At 43.3% G+C, this 17272-nt stretch overlaps 1 protein-coding gene across 1 annotated transcript; it reads right to left on the minus strand.

Moving 5' to 3' along the window:
* Positions 1 to 141: 141 nt before the first annotated feature.
* klc3 (kinesin light chain 3) lies at positions 142 to 16140 on the minus strand. The gene is made up of 13 exons (XM_061216810.1): positions 16024 to 16140; positions 11045 to 11275; positions 9668 to 9898; positions 8511 to 8586; positions 7970 to 8195; positions 7673 to 7760; positions 7087 to 7188; positions 6462 to 6635; positions 5620 to 5719; positions 5129 to 5175; positions 3784 to 3914; positions 3397 to 3463; positions 142 to 3295 (listed from the first exon to the last, which is right to left on the minus strand). Exons 2-13 carry the CDS (start codon positions 11252 to 11254, stop codon positions 3209 to 3211), a joined length of 1539 nt encoding a protein of 512 aa, XP_061072794.1. The 5' UTR covers positions 11255 to 11275; positions 16024 to 16140; the 3' UTR covers positions 142 to 3208.
* Between the last annotated feature and the right edge of the window lie 1132 nt (positions 16141 to 17272).

Raw genomic sequence — 17272 nt, forward strand, 5'->3', positions numbered from 1 at the left:
AAAGATGGACCAGTATTCAATCCTTCTTTGCTTTTGCAATACATAATGTTTTGCAATGGCATACTTTAAGCATAGCATACCATTCATTTTAATTATTTCAAAAGAAACAAAGGCACATTTTTTAAAATAATGTCTCTAATTTTATTTCACATTCCTGCAATGATTTGATTACAAATATAAAACACACTCAAATGTTTTTTGTGATCTAGGGTTGACAGTGACAGCTCTAGCTAGGTCTTGTGTGTACAGTGGCTAACTGGACAAAAGCAGTCACAGAAAACATTTAGTTTCCTCTGTGTTAGCAGCAGTCTCATGTAACAGCACTGAATTGGAGTCAATCGAGACTTGCACATTTTTCTGCTCCACCAATCCAATCCCTCAATTGAATATGACAGAAAATGTCAGAACATCTTTGTATGTAGGATAATTGTACACACGTTTTTGTTCGTTTTTTTTTAGCAAAACTAGACCCTCAGGGAGGGCAACAAAGATAAGATATCCATACTGAATTGAAAATCACATTCCAAACCACCACAGAGGTGAGATGGGTGATGGATGGGTGGTGGGCGGCCTGAAGCATAGTGGTTAAGGTAAATAACTAGGACACACAAGGTCGGTGGCTCGATCCCCAGTGTAGCCACAATAAGATCCGCACCGCCGTTGGGCCCTTGAGCAAGGCCCTTAACCCTCTCCTGCTTAGTCTAATCAACTGTACGTCGCTCTGGATAAGAGCATCTGCTAATAATTTAATGTAATGGATACGCAAGAGTTTGCGTGACATGGATGTAGCGAGGTTAGGAAAAGCAGCTCCACTCTGCTGCCCGTAGTGCAATGCTGACAAGCTTTACACCAGCCAGCCAAATTAACATTACACAACATACATATTCCACTACAAATTCATATGGCCGTTATCAAACCGACCTCCCACCCCTTTTCTGTCACAAATCCAATTGCCCTAACTTGACCTTTAGTAGAGGAAAATGTGTTCTGCCTCAATTCTCAACCTGAAAATCATATTGCAAAATGTTCTTCACAGAGGCACAAACTAATGTAACTGTTGTTTTACAGAGAGGAATGTCATTCAGAAACCTGAAACCAGTTAAAAAAAATAAAAACACATTGTCACTCTAATTCCTATTCCTATAATACATAAAAACATAAAAACAAAACAGTAACAGCAAAGTCTGTCATGGTCAGAGAAAACATGAACTAATGACAAGAACACTCACATGAAGTAAAGACAGTCTTTGATGCACTCTCCTAAAAATGTCCCTTAGAATTATTTTGTACAATTTACATGTTTAATAAAACATGTAAGGTTTATTACAATTATTTTTTAAACATTAAGTTAAAAACATTCCATAAGTTATAGGACATTTCCCACAATGCTATCAATGCTTGCAATGCTATCAGTAAGAATGTACATTCTATCACTGAGCCTATCACAGATGCCTGTAATATTAACTAACATAAAATAATGTTCATGAAGCCAGTTGGTTAATCATGTGCAATTTAAGCCTGTTTCCTTTTGACAGTTTCACACATAAACAGTAATAGAATTCCCAAAAACAAAGGCTGCGTTGCATTTCCGCTCACGTCGTTGAGGCTATTTCTGTAACATTCAAACTGCTACCGGGAGAAAAGTGGATAATTCACACAAGTTCCAAGGGAAAACTAAAACTCCAGCCCCAACAGGCTAAATTTATTTTCAGGCCTAACATGAATTATGCCTTAAGAATTATCCCACATTAGCAACAATCTTTGAAAGCCTTTGAGAGACATCGAAGCTGGACAGAATCAACGGGATGCAACAACTGTAAAGGACCCAACTAATTATGCACCCAAAATATTACAACATGATTTAAATTTAGCCTTTTAGACTTTAAGATTAAGGCTAAAACTGCACTAGTGCAGAGTAGATGAAAGGTAAAGGGGCAACACTGGCTCAGGTGGTAAGAGCAGTTGTCTGGCAGTCGGAGAGTTGTTGGTTCGATCCCGTTGCTGGGTGTATCGAAGTGTCCTTGAGCAAGAAACCTGAAACCTAAACCCTAAATGTTCCTGACGAGCTGGTTGGTGCCTTGCATGACAGCCAATCGTGTGTGTGTGTGTATTAATGGGTGAATGAGAAGCATCAGTTGTACAGTGTTTTGTATAAAGGCGTGATATAAATGTCAACCAACCATTACAAGACACAAGTCAAGATTTCTGATTGCTCATATAATTATTTGTAAAAAAGCAAAAAAAAAAAAAAAAAAGCAAAAAAACCTATGGTTTGATAATATATTCCCCCTTCATTTTGTGTGAATTGCAAAGACCTAAAATGAAGAATTGGTGAGTATATAAGTTTGGTACGTTTACCACAATTTCAGTCTATCCACTGTGCAAGTAACTTTCCTTTGAGACAAAAAGTGTCATTTGGTTACATCATGAAACAAAACGGAATGTTCAGCCATTGTCTGAGGTGCCCTTCGGTTGATAAGCGCTGTCCCTTCTGTAATTATTTCAAAAAGATAAAATTGCAAACCACATTTTTTTTTATATACATCTTCAGCATAGGGAGTAAAAGGTAGTGCAATTTTTTGATTTCGGGGTCATTTTATACATTGTTATGTAGTGTGTTTGGAATATATAAACGTTTAAAAATAAATATTAAAAGCAATTAATAGCATTTTTCAAAACCTTTTCAAAGCCTGAACGGCTCTGGCTCTGAAAACTGACTATAAAAACATTCTCTACAAAAATCCTCATGGATTGTAACCGCGCTCTACATTCTAGTACACTACATCAGCTTGTAGAGACCCAGTTGATCTCACAAACAAACCAACACGATCCGCACACACCCTACATACTCACAGACAGAGCAAAACTTCGACTGGTCTGACGTAGGACTCTTATGGTGTCGATGTCTTCTGGGTTTTTCTGAGGAGACCATGCGACTGACCCTGTTTTTCTCTTGGTGATTGACAGCAGTATTAACAGACACAGGGAGTGTGTGTGTGTGTGTGTGTGTGTGTGTAACGTGCACACTGGAAATCAGTGCTCTACACTGCTGGTGTGTGAGAGGTGTTGGAGTCAGTCTGAGGTGGGGCCAGTCCACTGAGATGGATGGACGGGGGGGATGGCCCAGCACTTCTGGAGCTTGGTGCAAATGCGTTGAAGGTAAAAAGGTCAAATGTGAAATGTCAGAGGTGAAGGAACGGACGCACCGCTAGCTAGCTCCACTGAGGGACCCCCGGCGGGCCAAATTTTGGGTGCTGCAACTCAGGCCCCGGGTTTCTGTGAGAGTGCTGGCCTTCTAAAGGGGAGAAGGACAGAACGACAGGTATTAAAGTAAACGCTTCTTAATGTTTAACATCAACAATAAGCTTTACACATATGAGGGGATTTCCTTCTTACCTGTGACACATCTTGGCTCTCTCTCACTCCTACATTCAGCACATTAAGGGAATTAGCTCTCTTCATCCTATTGGGAGAGGGGAAACATGAGCAACATGGAAGCAAACCAGCCAGCTTCACTCTGTCTGCCTCCGGACTAAATTCAACACTGAAGCAATGGCTTCATTGTTCATATGTATGTATGCATGATTTGTTTATGGGTCTAGGCAAGCATAGTCAACTTGCGCCTGCACAATGTTAAAATTACACAGGTATGTCTGGTAGTGCTGTTAACCGGGTACTATTGCCATGTAAATCATGTTCTCATGCAGTCACTCAGGGTGAATGTGTGTACTAAATGGATCTGATGTCAGGTTTGGGGAAGTTAAAGGCCTGTTGCGTTCTCACCCTGGGTTCCGTGGGGCGCTGTCCTGCACCCCCACCCCCTTCAGCTTCCTCACCAGCTTCTCACTGCTCCTCCTGATGGACTCCCTGAGCTTGGTGAAGGAGCCACTGCGCTTCAGACCATCCGTCCCGTCCTACGGAGAGAGATGAACAATACACACATGCACAACCCGTATTCATTCATGTTTTACGTATTATTATACGATTATATTTATTATCATCAGCATCGTTATTATTGTTTACATTATCGTTTATATTTATTTCGTTTTGTACTTTATCTTTTTTTCCATTTCTCAATCCCCATTTCATTTGTTTCTATTCTTTGATGTTCAGTGTTAAATGTAAATATTGTTTACATTGTATGCTTTGGCAATACAAAATGTCATGTTTTGCCATGTCAATGAAGAAAATTGGATTGAATGAAGAGAGAAAGATGAAAACAAAGGGTTGCGATTTCATTTTGTGAAAAAAATGTCACCGGTGGAATGTAGCATTTTAGCCTTATATATTTGTTTTCATTGAAAATACGTTTTACAAAATAATAATTTCAAACACATTATTTTGGATTTATTTTATTGAATTTATGATATATCAGTTGTGTTGTTTTGCATCAGTTCCCATCGACAAATCTGTTATTTAAGAGAACTCCTCAGGCTAGAATTATGTTTTAGGCTTCACATTAGGCTAGGCTCAGGGTTAGGAACTGAGGGTTGAGACTGAGGCGAGATTAGATCTGTGTTCAGGAGCTTGGCGAAGAGTTTGGGCACAGGTCTTTTTTCAGATTAAATTTCTGAAGTATTTCCAGTATAAATATATAAATATATAAATATAAATATACAAATGTAGACATTTTTCAGTGATATACTTTTTTCGAAATAGTTATTTTTAATTAAAATAAAGAAATAAAGTCATTTATTTATTCACATTAATTACTATTTTCTAAAAATAAATAACTGAAATCCTTTATTTAAAGAAATACATTAATTAAGGAATGTCTACTCAGTGATCCCCCACTACCCTTGTAGCATACATATTTTCTGTCGTTGTATATTGTTTTATGCATTCTGAGTGAGAGTGGCACCCATGAATACGAGCAAATAAACAAGAGAAACAAAGGGAAGTGAAAGAGAGACAGCAAACAAGAAGAGTGGAGGACAGGAGTGAAGAGAGGAGAGGAGAGGAGAGAGGAGTGAATGACGAGGGACGAACACAGAGGCCCAGGACTCAGACTGAAGAGGGAGGGGGAGACGGACAGCTTCCCCAGCCCGGGTGAGATCATCCATCACTGCCATGAAATGGGAAAGACATTTCTGTGCAAATGTCCTCTGTCTGGCAACCCGCTATTCACCTGCCGGGAACTGCCTTCTGTGTGGATCCAGACAGGACGGCCGTCCCCTGGGAGAGACGCAGGGAGAGAGGCAGAAGAGAGAAATGGAGCGATAAGTACATTATGATATAGATCAGGGACGGCCAGCCCTGGCCTAGAGAGCAACAGGGCTGTGCTGTTTTCAGTTTTCAGCCTTAAAATCAGCCATCGATGGTGAGATAAGAGTAATCCACTGCTGTAATTGATTCATTAAGCACTGAGTAACGTGCCCTGTGGACCTCTGGACCAGGGCTGACCAGCCCTGATATGTGATGTTGTTCTGTTTCTGTATTCCTCAATTGTGTGCACGCTTTGACACTGTAAATATACTGGCAGAAGCTGGGCCAAAGCTACCCTGAGGCTCTGAAAAACAGGAAAGTTACAGGAATAAGGGTTCATATCTGAATGGCATCGCAGTTCATGCTGAGTAATTAGTGTCAAGTGAAACCAAGTTGTTTTTTTTATTGTTTTACCTTCCACAGACCCAAACTCCTTCTCGTGGGCTCGTGTGAGGATCTCCTTGTACAAGGCCTCAGCCTGTCTGTACTTCCCCTGTTTTAGGTAACATGAGGCCTGAAAACACGCAAACACGCACACGTGCATGCACACATACACACACACACACACACACACAAACACAAACACACACAGTCCTTTTTAGTTTGAGAGGAACAAAGTATGGTGAGCCCAATATAGGAAACATTTTTTCTGTGAATCTGCTCACTTCCGTATAACTGTAAAAAGAAGGAAAACCCTACACACTACTCTTCAATGCTCCCATTTATAGAACTATAAACACTTTTCCACCGTCTGGTCAGGCACACCTGTTCTGATGAAGAACTGAGAGTTGAAATGTCGTGAGTATGTTTTTTCTACTTTGGCACACTTCCATATACACACAGGCCAGCAGAATATCTTCACTGCTCTGCAAAGCTTTTCTCCTGTAACTTCTGCCACACCCGGGGGCCACATTGGCTCAGGCGGTAAGAGCAGTCGTCCGGCAATCGGATTGGTTGCTGGTTCGATCCCACCCTGGTTGTGTCAAAGTGTCCCTGAGCAAGACACCTAAGCCCCAAATGCTCCTGACGAGCTGGTTGGTACCTGACATTGCAGCCAATCGCCGTTTGGTGTGCGAGTGTGTGTATAAATGAGTGAATGAAAAGGCGCTGTATAAATGCCAACCTATTTACCATTTACCCACTTCCCAACCTCACTCTCCCACACCCACTCCAGCGACCACAATTATCCAATCCCATTCCCTCCCTTAAAATCCTCCGAAAGTCCTCAGCTCCCGCTCCCTCTCCCTCTCCCTCACCAGGTTGTTCTTAGTCTTGGCCACATTGGCGTCGTCGGGGCCCAGCCGGCTCTGGTAGATGTGCAGGGCGCGCTCATAGTACTCCTCCACCTCTTGGTACTTGCCCTGGTTCTGGCACAGCAGGGCCAGGTTGTTCAGCTGCTTGGCCACGTCTGGGTGGTCAGTGCCCAGCACCTGAGGAGCGGAAACAGGGGTAGAAACAGGCCCATCTCAACCCAAAACACCAAGGCCTAGGTCTGTTAGTACACCTTGCTCCAAGTACACAGTTCAATTCTCAGTCCCGTCAGGGTTATAGGCAACTTCTTTGAGTACTTCTTTGCACATTGCACTTCATGTCACTTTAAATCTGTGCTGACTTTTCTCTGCCATCTCTACCTTTTTAATGTGTCTTCTCCCATTTCCCATTTCTCCCTAAAATATACATAAACTGGTACACTAATGCTGCAATCTCCACTGCCGATGTGTAGACACACTGCTTCTCTTCACACTGCAGCTGAGTGTGCACATACACAGGTTGGAGGAAGACGCTTCATGAGCAGCTTTTAGCTTTATATTTTGTGGCAGCTCAGAAAGTAGCCTGAGGACTGTGGTGCTGTGGGTTGCCAGGTTACCAGACTCACCCTACCTTCTCTCTGATCTCCAGGGCCCGCTTGCACAGTGGCTCCGCCTCCTTATACTTCCCCCTCTTGCCATACAGCACTGCCAGGTTATTCAGAGTGGCTGCCACCTGCACACACACGCATACACACACATCTCAGAAACAGGCTGAAAACCAGGGGGTACAGCCAATAGCCTCGTGGCTAAGGTACATAACTGGGACTCATTGTTCCTGGGGGTGGATTGTCCCATGCTTAGTCTAATCAACTGTATGTTGCTTTGGATAAAAGCGTCAGCTAAAACACAAATTATGATTAGCTGTTATGATAATCCAAACCCACTGTGTCAGCACATTTTCCTCTCTGCTAGGCACCAGCTTAGCTGTGGCGAGGAATGCAGCAGGCCTGCTCTCGCAGAGGAGCAGCTACTGAGAATAAAACCCTAAAACCCTGCCTCCCCGGCCAATCACACAGCACCCTGAAAGACTGCTGACCACAGCATGCGCTGACACAGCCGGGACAGGGTCAGAACAGGACGGGTTCTTTGGCTGGATACACTGCCCAGGAGCCCAGACAGTGTTTTATTACTGCAACAGTCAAGGAAGCCTTGCTCACCGCGGGGTGATCCACTCCCAAGGTCTGCTCCCGGATGGCCAGGGCCTCGTTCAGCAAATTGGCGGCCTCTTTATACTTGTTCTGGTCTCTGCGAAGCAGGAGAAATGTGGAGAAAAGTGTCAAACACAACTCAGTCCCATACTGAAATATTGATGACAGGCCAGTCCTTTGCGAAGGTGTCCCTGCAGTGACAAGTCTCTGCACAGGCCTGGGCCCTGTTTAACAAAGCAGGATTACCCAAATCTGGAACATGGACTGAAGTAAATATAGGTCTAGAATATTGAACATGGGGCCTACCTGTAGACCAGGGCCAGGATGTTGAGCATGGTGGCTACGTCGGGGTGGCTGTGGCCTGAAGACTTCTCCAGGTCCTCCAGGGCCTGCTTGCAGAGGGGCACGGCCACCTCGTAGCGGCCCTGGGAGGCGTACTGGATCACCAGGTTGTGGAGCGTTCGCAGGCGGGCCGGGATCTCGTACCCCCCCTGCTGGGCTGCTGCCGCCGCACTGCTGTGCTGCTGAGAGACTGAGGAGAGAAACCCATGGAGGCACTGAAACACTGATACCCAGAAAAAAATGATACCTCGAGGCACTGAGACTGGGAAACACTGAGACCTGAGAGACCCTAGGGTCATACGCTGGTCGGACCTGGTCATACACTGAGGCCATAAAACAGCAAAGCACAGATACTGACTGAGATACCGAGGCAGACTGAAGTTGCATAAATGTAAGTGAATAGAGACATAAATAGAGCAAAGAAGACATAACGAGCAGAATGTGAGACGGATCCCCACTGGAGACGTAGCAGATAAAAGCCTTCTCTCCTTTGCAGCAGGCTTACTCTGCGACTGCTCCTCCTCGTCAGCGGGAAAGAGGTCATCCAGGGACTCCTTGGCAGTGGCGGTTTCTTGGTCATCCTGTGTGAGGGGCACACCGACAGCAGCAGACATTTTAACAGGCAGTCCCAGTACGGTCAGGACCACTGTATATACCACAGTAGTTTTTAGTGCTCATAGGTGGACCACCTGACAGTATACTGTATGTTAGTGTGAGATTTCAGACATCAAGGGATTTTTTTCCAATTACACTTTTTTTAGTCCTTTATAAGAGTGATTAACCTGCGTCATAAGCACTACATAGACATTCATGAGCTCTTATGTCAATAACAGCAAATAGGTATATACAGTGGGCCACTAGGTATACCATCCTAAAGTCAATTGCTGAATTAGTGGCAACACACCATTTGCCTATTTGCATTTATTGACTGATAACAGTGGTCCTCATTCCTGGTCCAGCCATTACTCCTGTCATTACACTTGAGAAGCACAGCAATTGATCATTTAAAGCAGCCAATTACACAGCTAACTGGTTTCTTGGGACTGAAAAACCAAAAGCAGCGGACTTTGGATCAAGTCTCCAGGGCCAGGATTGAGGATACTGTAACTGCACAATCATAAATAAATTGACAGGGGAGATACATATATGTTCTCCAAGGGTAAAATTTCCCAAATGTATCCTGTATCCTACAGTACAGTACAGTATATTTTCCAAGCAGAAAAGGTACAAATGAATTATATATTCCTGTCTAGGGGGCAATTGTATGTACCTACAGGGTACTGCCCTAGCGACAAGCACCCTGATCTAGAGAGTGGTCTAGATCAGGGGTGTCCCATTTTCTTTGAAAAGGGCCGGTTCGGGTGGAAGTTTTTGTTTTCGCCCCACACGAAGAGACAAGGTCCTGACTGACTGAGGTGTAGCACTGCACTAGCTACAAGCATTTGTACCTATTTCTGAGAGAGGTCTAGATCAGGGTGTCGCCCCACACTAAGAGACAAGGTTGTGACTGACTGTGGCATAGCACTGCGCTAGCAACAAGCATTTGTACCTTGGTACCTTTATTTCTGAGAGTGGCCTAGATCAGGGGTGGCGCCCCACCCTAAGAGACAAGGTTGTGACTGACTGAGGCATAGCACTGCGCCAGCGCTAGCGCAGCCGTACCAGCGGCGGCCCATCCTGGTCGTATTTGCGGATGGTGCCCATGAAGTGCAGGTGGCGGTTCTGCTCCTCCAGGGTGACCAGCTCCTGCTCTCGCTCCTGCAGCCGCAGCTGTGTGGCGGCCAGCTCGTCCCGCAGCCACTGGTTCTCCTGGCACAGCCGCCGCACCTGCGCCCGCAGCCTCTGCTTCTCCGCCTCCAGGGAGCCCAGGTGGGCCGACAGGGCCATCATCACCTGGGGAGGAGGTGGGGGGATGGGCACGTTACCGCCAGTCACACGCGAGGGCACACGAGCACCAGCCACTAGATAGGTAGATAGGTAGGTAGGTTGGAAGTTTAGTAGACAGGTAGATAGGTAGACAGGTAGATAGATCTATGTAGCGTGTTTCCAGACACTCAAAGCGCTTACAGTGATGAGGGGAAACTCACTTCAACCACCACAAATGTGTAGCACCCACTTGGGCAACAGTTGCAGTTGTGACTTACAGTTGATTAGACTGAACAGGGGGACAATGCCACATGGAGCAACTAGAGTTGGGCCTTGCTCAAGGGCCCAACAGCTGCACTGATCGTATTGTGGCTGCACTGGGGCTTAAACCACCAACCTTCTAGGGCCCAGTCAAGCTCCTTAGCCACGAGGCTATAGGCTGCCCAGTCACACCTGACCTCCTAGAGACTGACAGCTGTGAGCAGTTGTGACCAGCTGAGAATGGAAGTCAGGCGGGGAGATTAAGTATAAATTTTCAGATTAAGTACTCCTTGGTTGAACATGAAAAGATGGCACTTCAGAAGAACACAAACAGATCACAGCTTCTCCTCATTATTGCACATTACTGGCTCTTGCTCTGCTAAATGTTTCCATTATGAGACCATTGCTTTTTTACAATGTAGTATGTTGAACTTGACTGGCCTAAGGGACAGTTCCCATAGTACACTGATGTCACTTTGTTCAGCCTGCATGGTGGTGTAAAAGTGTTCAGCGCTGTGCTATTTGTACACCAGCTGTTTACCCTTTCTGCTTTTTAAATTCTCGGTAGACTCGTTAACGAGGGAACAGTTAGTGCTTTTGCTTCAGAGCCTGGATCCAGGAGAAACATAGGTTAAGCACATTCCGTTTCTACAACATTGTAGCCACAATTTCACAGAAAAACCACCCACCCCAGTAGCATATATTACATTATAGTTATTTAGCTGATGCTTTTATCCAAAGCGACTTACAGTTGGTTAGACTAAGTAGGGGCCAATCCCCCCTGGAGCAAAGTGGGGTTAAGGGTCTAGCTCAAGGGCTCAACAGCTGCGCTGATTTTATTGAGGCTACACTGGGGTTTGAACCACCAACCTTCCAGGTCCCAGGCCCACTCGGCTACAGGCTGCCCCTTACCTGTGCCTCCCCCAGGCCCAGCTCGATCCTCTCCAGGGACTCCTGGATGATGCCGGTCTTCTCCTGCTCCAGGCTGCCGCTCTCCTCAGATGGCTGACTCGGCTGCACCCCCTGCAGGCTGTCCAGGAGGGTGTGGTTCTCCCCCCGCAGGGCCTCCAGGCCTGCGATCACCTGCCGCGTGCTGGACAGGAGCTCGTCCCCCGACAACATGGCGCCACCAGTGAGCCACACCTGAGGGAGCAGGGAGGAGGTGGGAATCCCACAATGCAATGCGCATGGCTGTGATCCACACCTGAGGGAGCAGGGAGGAGGTGGGAATCCCACAATGCAATGCGCATGGCTGTGATCCACACCTGAGGGAGCAGGGAGGAGGTGGGAATCCAACAATGCAATGCGCATGGCTGTGATCCACACCTGAGGGAGCAGGGAGGAGGTGGGAATCCCACAATGCAATGCGCATGGCTGTGATCCACACCTGAGGGAGCAGGGAGGAGGTGGGAATCCCACAATGCAATGCGCACGGCTGTAATCCACACCTGAGGGAGCAGGGAGGAGGTGGGAATCCCACAATGCAATGCGCACGGCTGTAATCCACACCTGAGGGAGCAGGGAGGAGGTGGGAATCCCACAATGCAATGCGCACGGCTGTAATCCACACCTGAGGGAGCAGGGAGGAGGTGGGAATCCCACAATGCAAAGCGCCCGGCTGTGATTGTTACCGCAGGGGACAATCCCCACTGGAGCAATGTGCGCTTAAGGGTCCAACAGCGTGGATCTTATTGTGGCTACACTGGGGCTTCAAATCACCAACCATTTACATTCTGTATGATTGCAAAACACGAAGATGCAAACACTGCACAAAGCAGCACACTGCTATACAGTGCTATACGGAGACATCCCATTGCTCCAGAGAAAGACAATGTCTACACATGAATAAACACAATGGGACAATGCCTGGCCAAAATTATGTTTTTCTGTGATTTCCCTCAAGATACTGAGAGAGAGAGAACAGGTAGCAAGCCAATACAATGTATTTTGAAGTTGAAATTGTACTTACCTCTAGGGTCTTTCAGCGAACTTATCCCTGGTTATGGGTATGCACTTTGTTGTACGTCGCTCTGGATAAGAGCGTCTGCCAAATGCCAATAATGTAATGTAATGTAATGTAATGTATTGAATCAACCAGATAGTGAAGTAGCACATTAACCAGTATCAACAGAACAGGCAATACCTTTCACTTCTCACCACCAGGGGACAGTGGTCTGCATTTTCAAGGACAATAAATGAGAACGGGTTGTTCCTTGCACTAGTTCCCCAAACACAAACGTCAGCCGAACTTCAGAATAATCTTAATCCAATCTTCTCAACAGCTCTAGAGTAGACTATAGTTTTCAGGTAGTGACTGGATTTAAGTCCAGCCATGGGGACTGTTCTAGATCATAAAAAAAAAGAACAACAGCAATTGTGCACAGAAATAGAAGTCTTTAAAGACTATAAGTGTCATTCCAAAATAATTGGAGATAGGAAAAGTTTCCGGAAAACTCCCAACTCCCAACTGCCAACTACTTACTGTGGCTACAATACCACATGCGATGTGGTTAGTCACTGATGCAGGGCTCAGGTGTTCTGCAGGGTATGGGAAACTCTAAAAATGAAGGGAGGCATTTCCATTGCTAATTCATGGAAAATACACCCTGTGGCACCTACTACCAGCTCCCAGCAAACCAGCACAGCCAGCCGCCAAACTGTATATGGGCACTTGGATCCTACGGGAAACTGAGTCTGTGTACTTCAAGGTGCCCCCTCCATTCTCACTTCACAGGGTTATAGAATGGAATGGAAGAGTGGTGTTGTATTATTAAGACATTGATCAGTTTACAATACAAAGTGGCTTTGATTTAAAAATATCTGACTTCATAAATGGTTATTATGCTGAAAGCGGCCATTGTATGACTCAAGTGAAAGTAAGCACTGGACTCTTACAGTACTAACAGAAGCAGCAGTTGGACATAGACTTTGTTCAGTCATCCAGAAAAATGCACTTTACATTCACTTTACATACAAACGTGCACCTTAATGACATTCTGGAGCGCACGTATGCATGACTCCTATTAAGCAAAACGAGCCTTCGAGTACCAGGTCACATCCCTCTGGGTGAGGGATAGGGATCACTATTGCACCAGAGGTCAAAGGTCATACAGGTCCCAGCAGAAGACCTTAAATACAGTGAATTCTAAATAAGCCCAGAGATATTCCTGAAAAGCTGCCTTTCTGAAGTGCCTATATTTAGTCACACCAGTAAATATTCATGTAGTCACAGGATATGCAATTGACTGAATATTCACTTCAAATGTATCTTTTTTTCAACCCTTATTTTTAAGACTAGGTTCTTAGTTCAATGGTCAAAATATTTAACCACCAGCAGTGATGGCAGTAGCGGTACCCCACTGCTGGGCTAAATGAATTTTTCCCACTAAATATGTCATATGTAATATGTGTGATATTATGTGTCACAGATACATATTTAGACTTCATCTTACTAGTAGAACACAAATTCAGGCCTAGGAGACTTGCAGGAAAAACTAAGGAGAAGCAAGGTTAGTACTCAGTGTCTATCAGTACTGAAAGATATCTATTTACATACATGAGGGTCTGATAAACATGCTTGCTAGTGCAGAAGGACAACTGCAACAGGCATGGTGGTCTTCAGTAGGAACACTTCTCTTGATGTGATACCAGGCTTGTGCCAAACCAACCTTCAACCTTCTTCTATTATATTATTCATCTGATGTTTTTTTTAAAATGAAAAGCGACTTACAGTTGATTAAACTAAGCAGCGGACAATACCCAATCAATAATATGCAGTGAGCACACCATACATGTAATGTACAGGCAGGGTGATGCATGTTAGAATAATAATACTTTTCTGTGTTCTGTGATTCAGATTCAGTCCTGCCTTGAAACATAATATTCTTTCGGTTGACTATCCCAGCTCAACATACACAATTCTCAGTAATATGCACCAAAAACACATTGATTTTTTGAGACAGTTTTCCCAAAAATAAGAATTCTATGTGATCTCAAGAATGAAGAGGAATCATATCACATCAATGACCCACTAGCCAGTGCAGCAACTGAATGTATGCTACAGTAAATATATACGCATTCAAGGCTGTTTAGTTTGTAAAAGCTAATATGGTCCAGGTTATGTAACGTTCCATCCCCTGCTCTAGATGGCAGTTTCCTTCAGTTTTCTCTGCAGTACTGATTACCTTTCATAAGCCCGGGGGGCCAGTGAAATTCTATCTCACACACAATAGTGGTGGTCGTTGACCAAAGAAAGTATCACCCAATGCAAGTCAACCTTTTGTGGAACTTGTCACATGAGCTTTGCGATGAAGACGCCCTCCTACTTACTGGCAGCTAACTACAAAAGGGCCTGTAAAAAGTAATACCTCAGTAATATCCATATTGCGCTATACAAACAGATGAAGTACTGGATATTGACAAAATGGGTAGTTTTGCAGTCAACCAAATGCAAATGTATCATTTTGTACTGAGAAACAAATTAATAGATGTGTTGTTAATAAACAGCACTACATACTTTACTTTAGAGAATGAATGAAAAATTTGACTGCAAGAGCCAATGACTTGGTCTGTTCTTGGTTATGTCCAAATATACGTACAGGACACATTCAATTGGCATCATTGCATCATATTCCTGTCGATAACTCAATATATACAATATATACATTTTAAAACTCTTAAATATATATATTCATAACAATGACATTAACAACAACAATAATAATAATTTCAAAAAGAAATAAAGAAAATAATCATCATTGTCATCAGGGGTAAACTAGCGCTAAAAATAGCATTCAGTGTGGCCCACGAAGATCAGGTCAGCAAAAAACACTTTATATGGATACTAGCTGTAGGAATCTATGATCTGCATTATGGCTCTAGATAACATTAATTTTAGTGCTTTGTGATGTTACACATACACTTACTGGCCTAGGAATACTGTTACAAATGTACAAATGATGACTTTACATTGGCTAAAGGTTGTGAATGCATGGAAATAATAAGTAAATATATTCATATAAATGTACACAACTGGGAAATGTATGCTTTCTAAGAGTATAATGGAGAGAAAATTATGTTTGATTAAAATATGGCGGATCCTGATTTTAAATATTTTTTTTTGCAATGGCAGCATGTTTTCACAATTTCAAATTGTGTATCCTAAATACAAAACATAAATGTGTGGTGAATGTTATCTGGAGCCAGATGCAGGTTTTATTTCAGATAAGGGCATAATGTAAGCCTACTGAACATCTAAAGATTAAACAATGTCCTGTGTAAATATACTTACTGTGCATCATAAGAGCGGTATACAAATAAAGTAGGCTACACCTCAAACTTGATGGTTAAGTAAAACAAGGTTTGACGAAGGAGATATTATATAAATGTACATCAGCCCCTTTCCAGAACAACTCCTCTGGGTCGCAGTTTTTGTGCGGGGAAGGCCTTCCACTATTAATATACACATGGGCGTGTGGCTTTAGGGTTTTCCACACCCCGTACTATTAAATTTGGAATAAGAGCCTACCACGTAGGCAACTCTAGTTTTGAGTCGGTGCAGAAGTAGGCTACATGTCAAAAACGAACCTGTCACTTAGGCTACCAACTTATAAGAATGCAAGATTTAGTCGTAGTAGGCTACCACCAAAGAGACTGAACGCCATGCTTATTGAAATAATATTAAACATAAATTAAATTAGAATGACTTCGATAGCAAGGAATGCATAACACTATAAGCTAGCAGTGATGAATTAATCAATAACAAACACTGACATAATAAGAAATAAAAATGTTACCTATCGATTAAAATATAATACGGCACAAATCGGCAGTCGATGTTGCCCACTTAAAAGTAAAGTCGATACAGACATCCTGGGAACAAATATATTTACCTCCTTGTAATGCTTGATGCGTATTCCGAGGAGTTTAAAGTATTTCCCTGCATATGACACGAAGGAAGGCGATCAGCAGAGATGTTCCCATTCAAATAAAATAATAATATTATCTAAATATCCAGGTGCTATAAATCCGTTCCCTGCGAGATTTATCAGATATTTTCTAGGCTACAGTCATACAATAATTTTGGCAATCATTCACCTGTTATTTGGCTCTGACTGTCTGTTATTTGAGCTTACCTGACAGAGTCATACCCATCATGCACAGCGGCTCCCCGGATGCCATCTTGGTAGAGGAGCTCATGATCTAACTTGTTTGGGACAATTAACAATAACTAGTTGATGCTGATATTAAATATGCCGCTGGGACTCCTAGTAGTTTTTTCCCCTACAATTCACCATCAACACTGAGTACAATAATAATTTCCAAAACCAAGACACCATCGCCTAAGAAAACTGCACAGTATATACTTCTTAATAAGGTATAATATTGGATGAGAATAATTTTCACTAAAACTAAAATATTTACGGTACTTCCTTAGGAGCCATGACACGGTGTTTCATATACTAATTGAACATCACAGAGTTGTGACAAAATATTATCGTAGCCTACAGCATGAGTGCCAATAAAACGTTTCAAAAATAAAATGCGCTCAATGCTATAGGCTAATGCATTATTGTTGCGCTTGTTTTAGGAGCAGAGCGGTAGATCGCGGGGCTCAGTGGTGTCTGATCCTCACTCAATCGGACTAGCTACACGTACGGATGACATCATTGGGGTGGAACAGGTAAAGTGAAATGGTTTCCAGCTCCTGTTTGAGAAATTGCCACCATCCTTATCCCCGCTGAAGCGCACGAGAACTAATTGATTCAACAAAATAATGCACGGAAATAAAAAATAAAATATAAAATAGGTAGCCTAACACATTTTCCTCTGAATGAACAACCAAGACATCATTCTCAACGACCAATACTGCCAGGGCTGCATAGTTAATATCGCCTACTTTTAACAGTATTGAAGGCTTAAAATGTATATTTGTGCAGAAATTAAACAGACACACTTTGGACGTATGTAAGACCCAATTAAGTAGGCTAGTTCAAAGACGAGAAAGTATTAATCGTCCATAAGCACCAAAACAGAGAAAATGTTAAATTCCAATAATTAAACAGGTCTGAAAATGACATAATATCATATTATCGAGTGAGTAAGTAAATAAGTATATATATAAAAATAAGTAAGTATGTA

The sequence above is a fragment of the Conger conger genome, chromosome 13 (genome assembly GCF_963514075.1).
Source record: "Conger conger chromosome 13, fConCon1.1, whole genome shotgun sequence".
NCBI classification, from domain to species: Eukaryota; Metazoa; Chordata; class Actinopteri; order Anguilliformes; family Congridae; genus Conger; species Conger conger.

Coding starts and splice junctions, on each gene's coding strand:
- klc3 (XM_061216810.1), bottom strand. CDS start 11,254: ATGTTGTCGGGGGACGAGCTCCTGTCCAGCACGCGGCAGGTGATCGCA. Junction 6,636..7,086: donor CCCTGGAGATCAGAGAGAAG/GTAGGGTGAGTC, acceptor TCCGCTCCTCAG/GTGCTGGGCACTGACCACCC. Junction 3,296..3,396: donor AGAGCCAAGATGTGTCACAG/GTAAGAAGGAAA, acceptor TCTCCCCTTTAG/AAGGCCAGCACTCTCACAGA.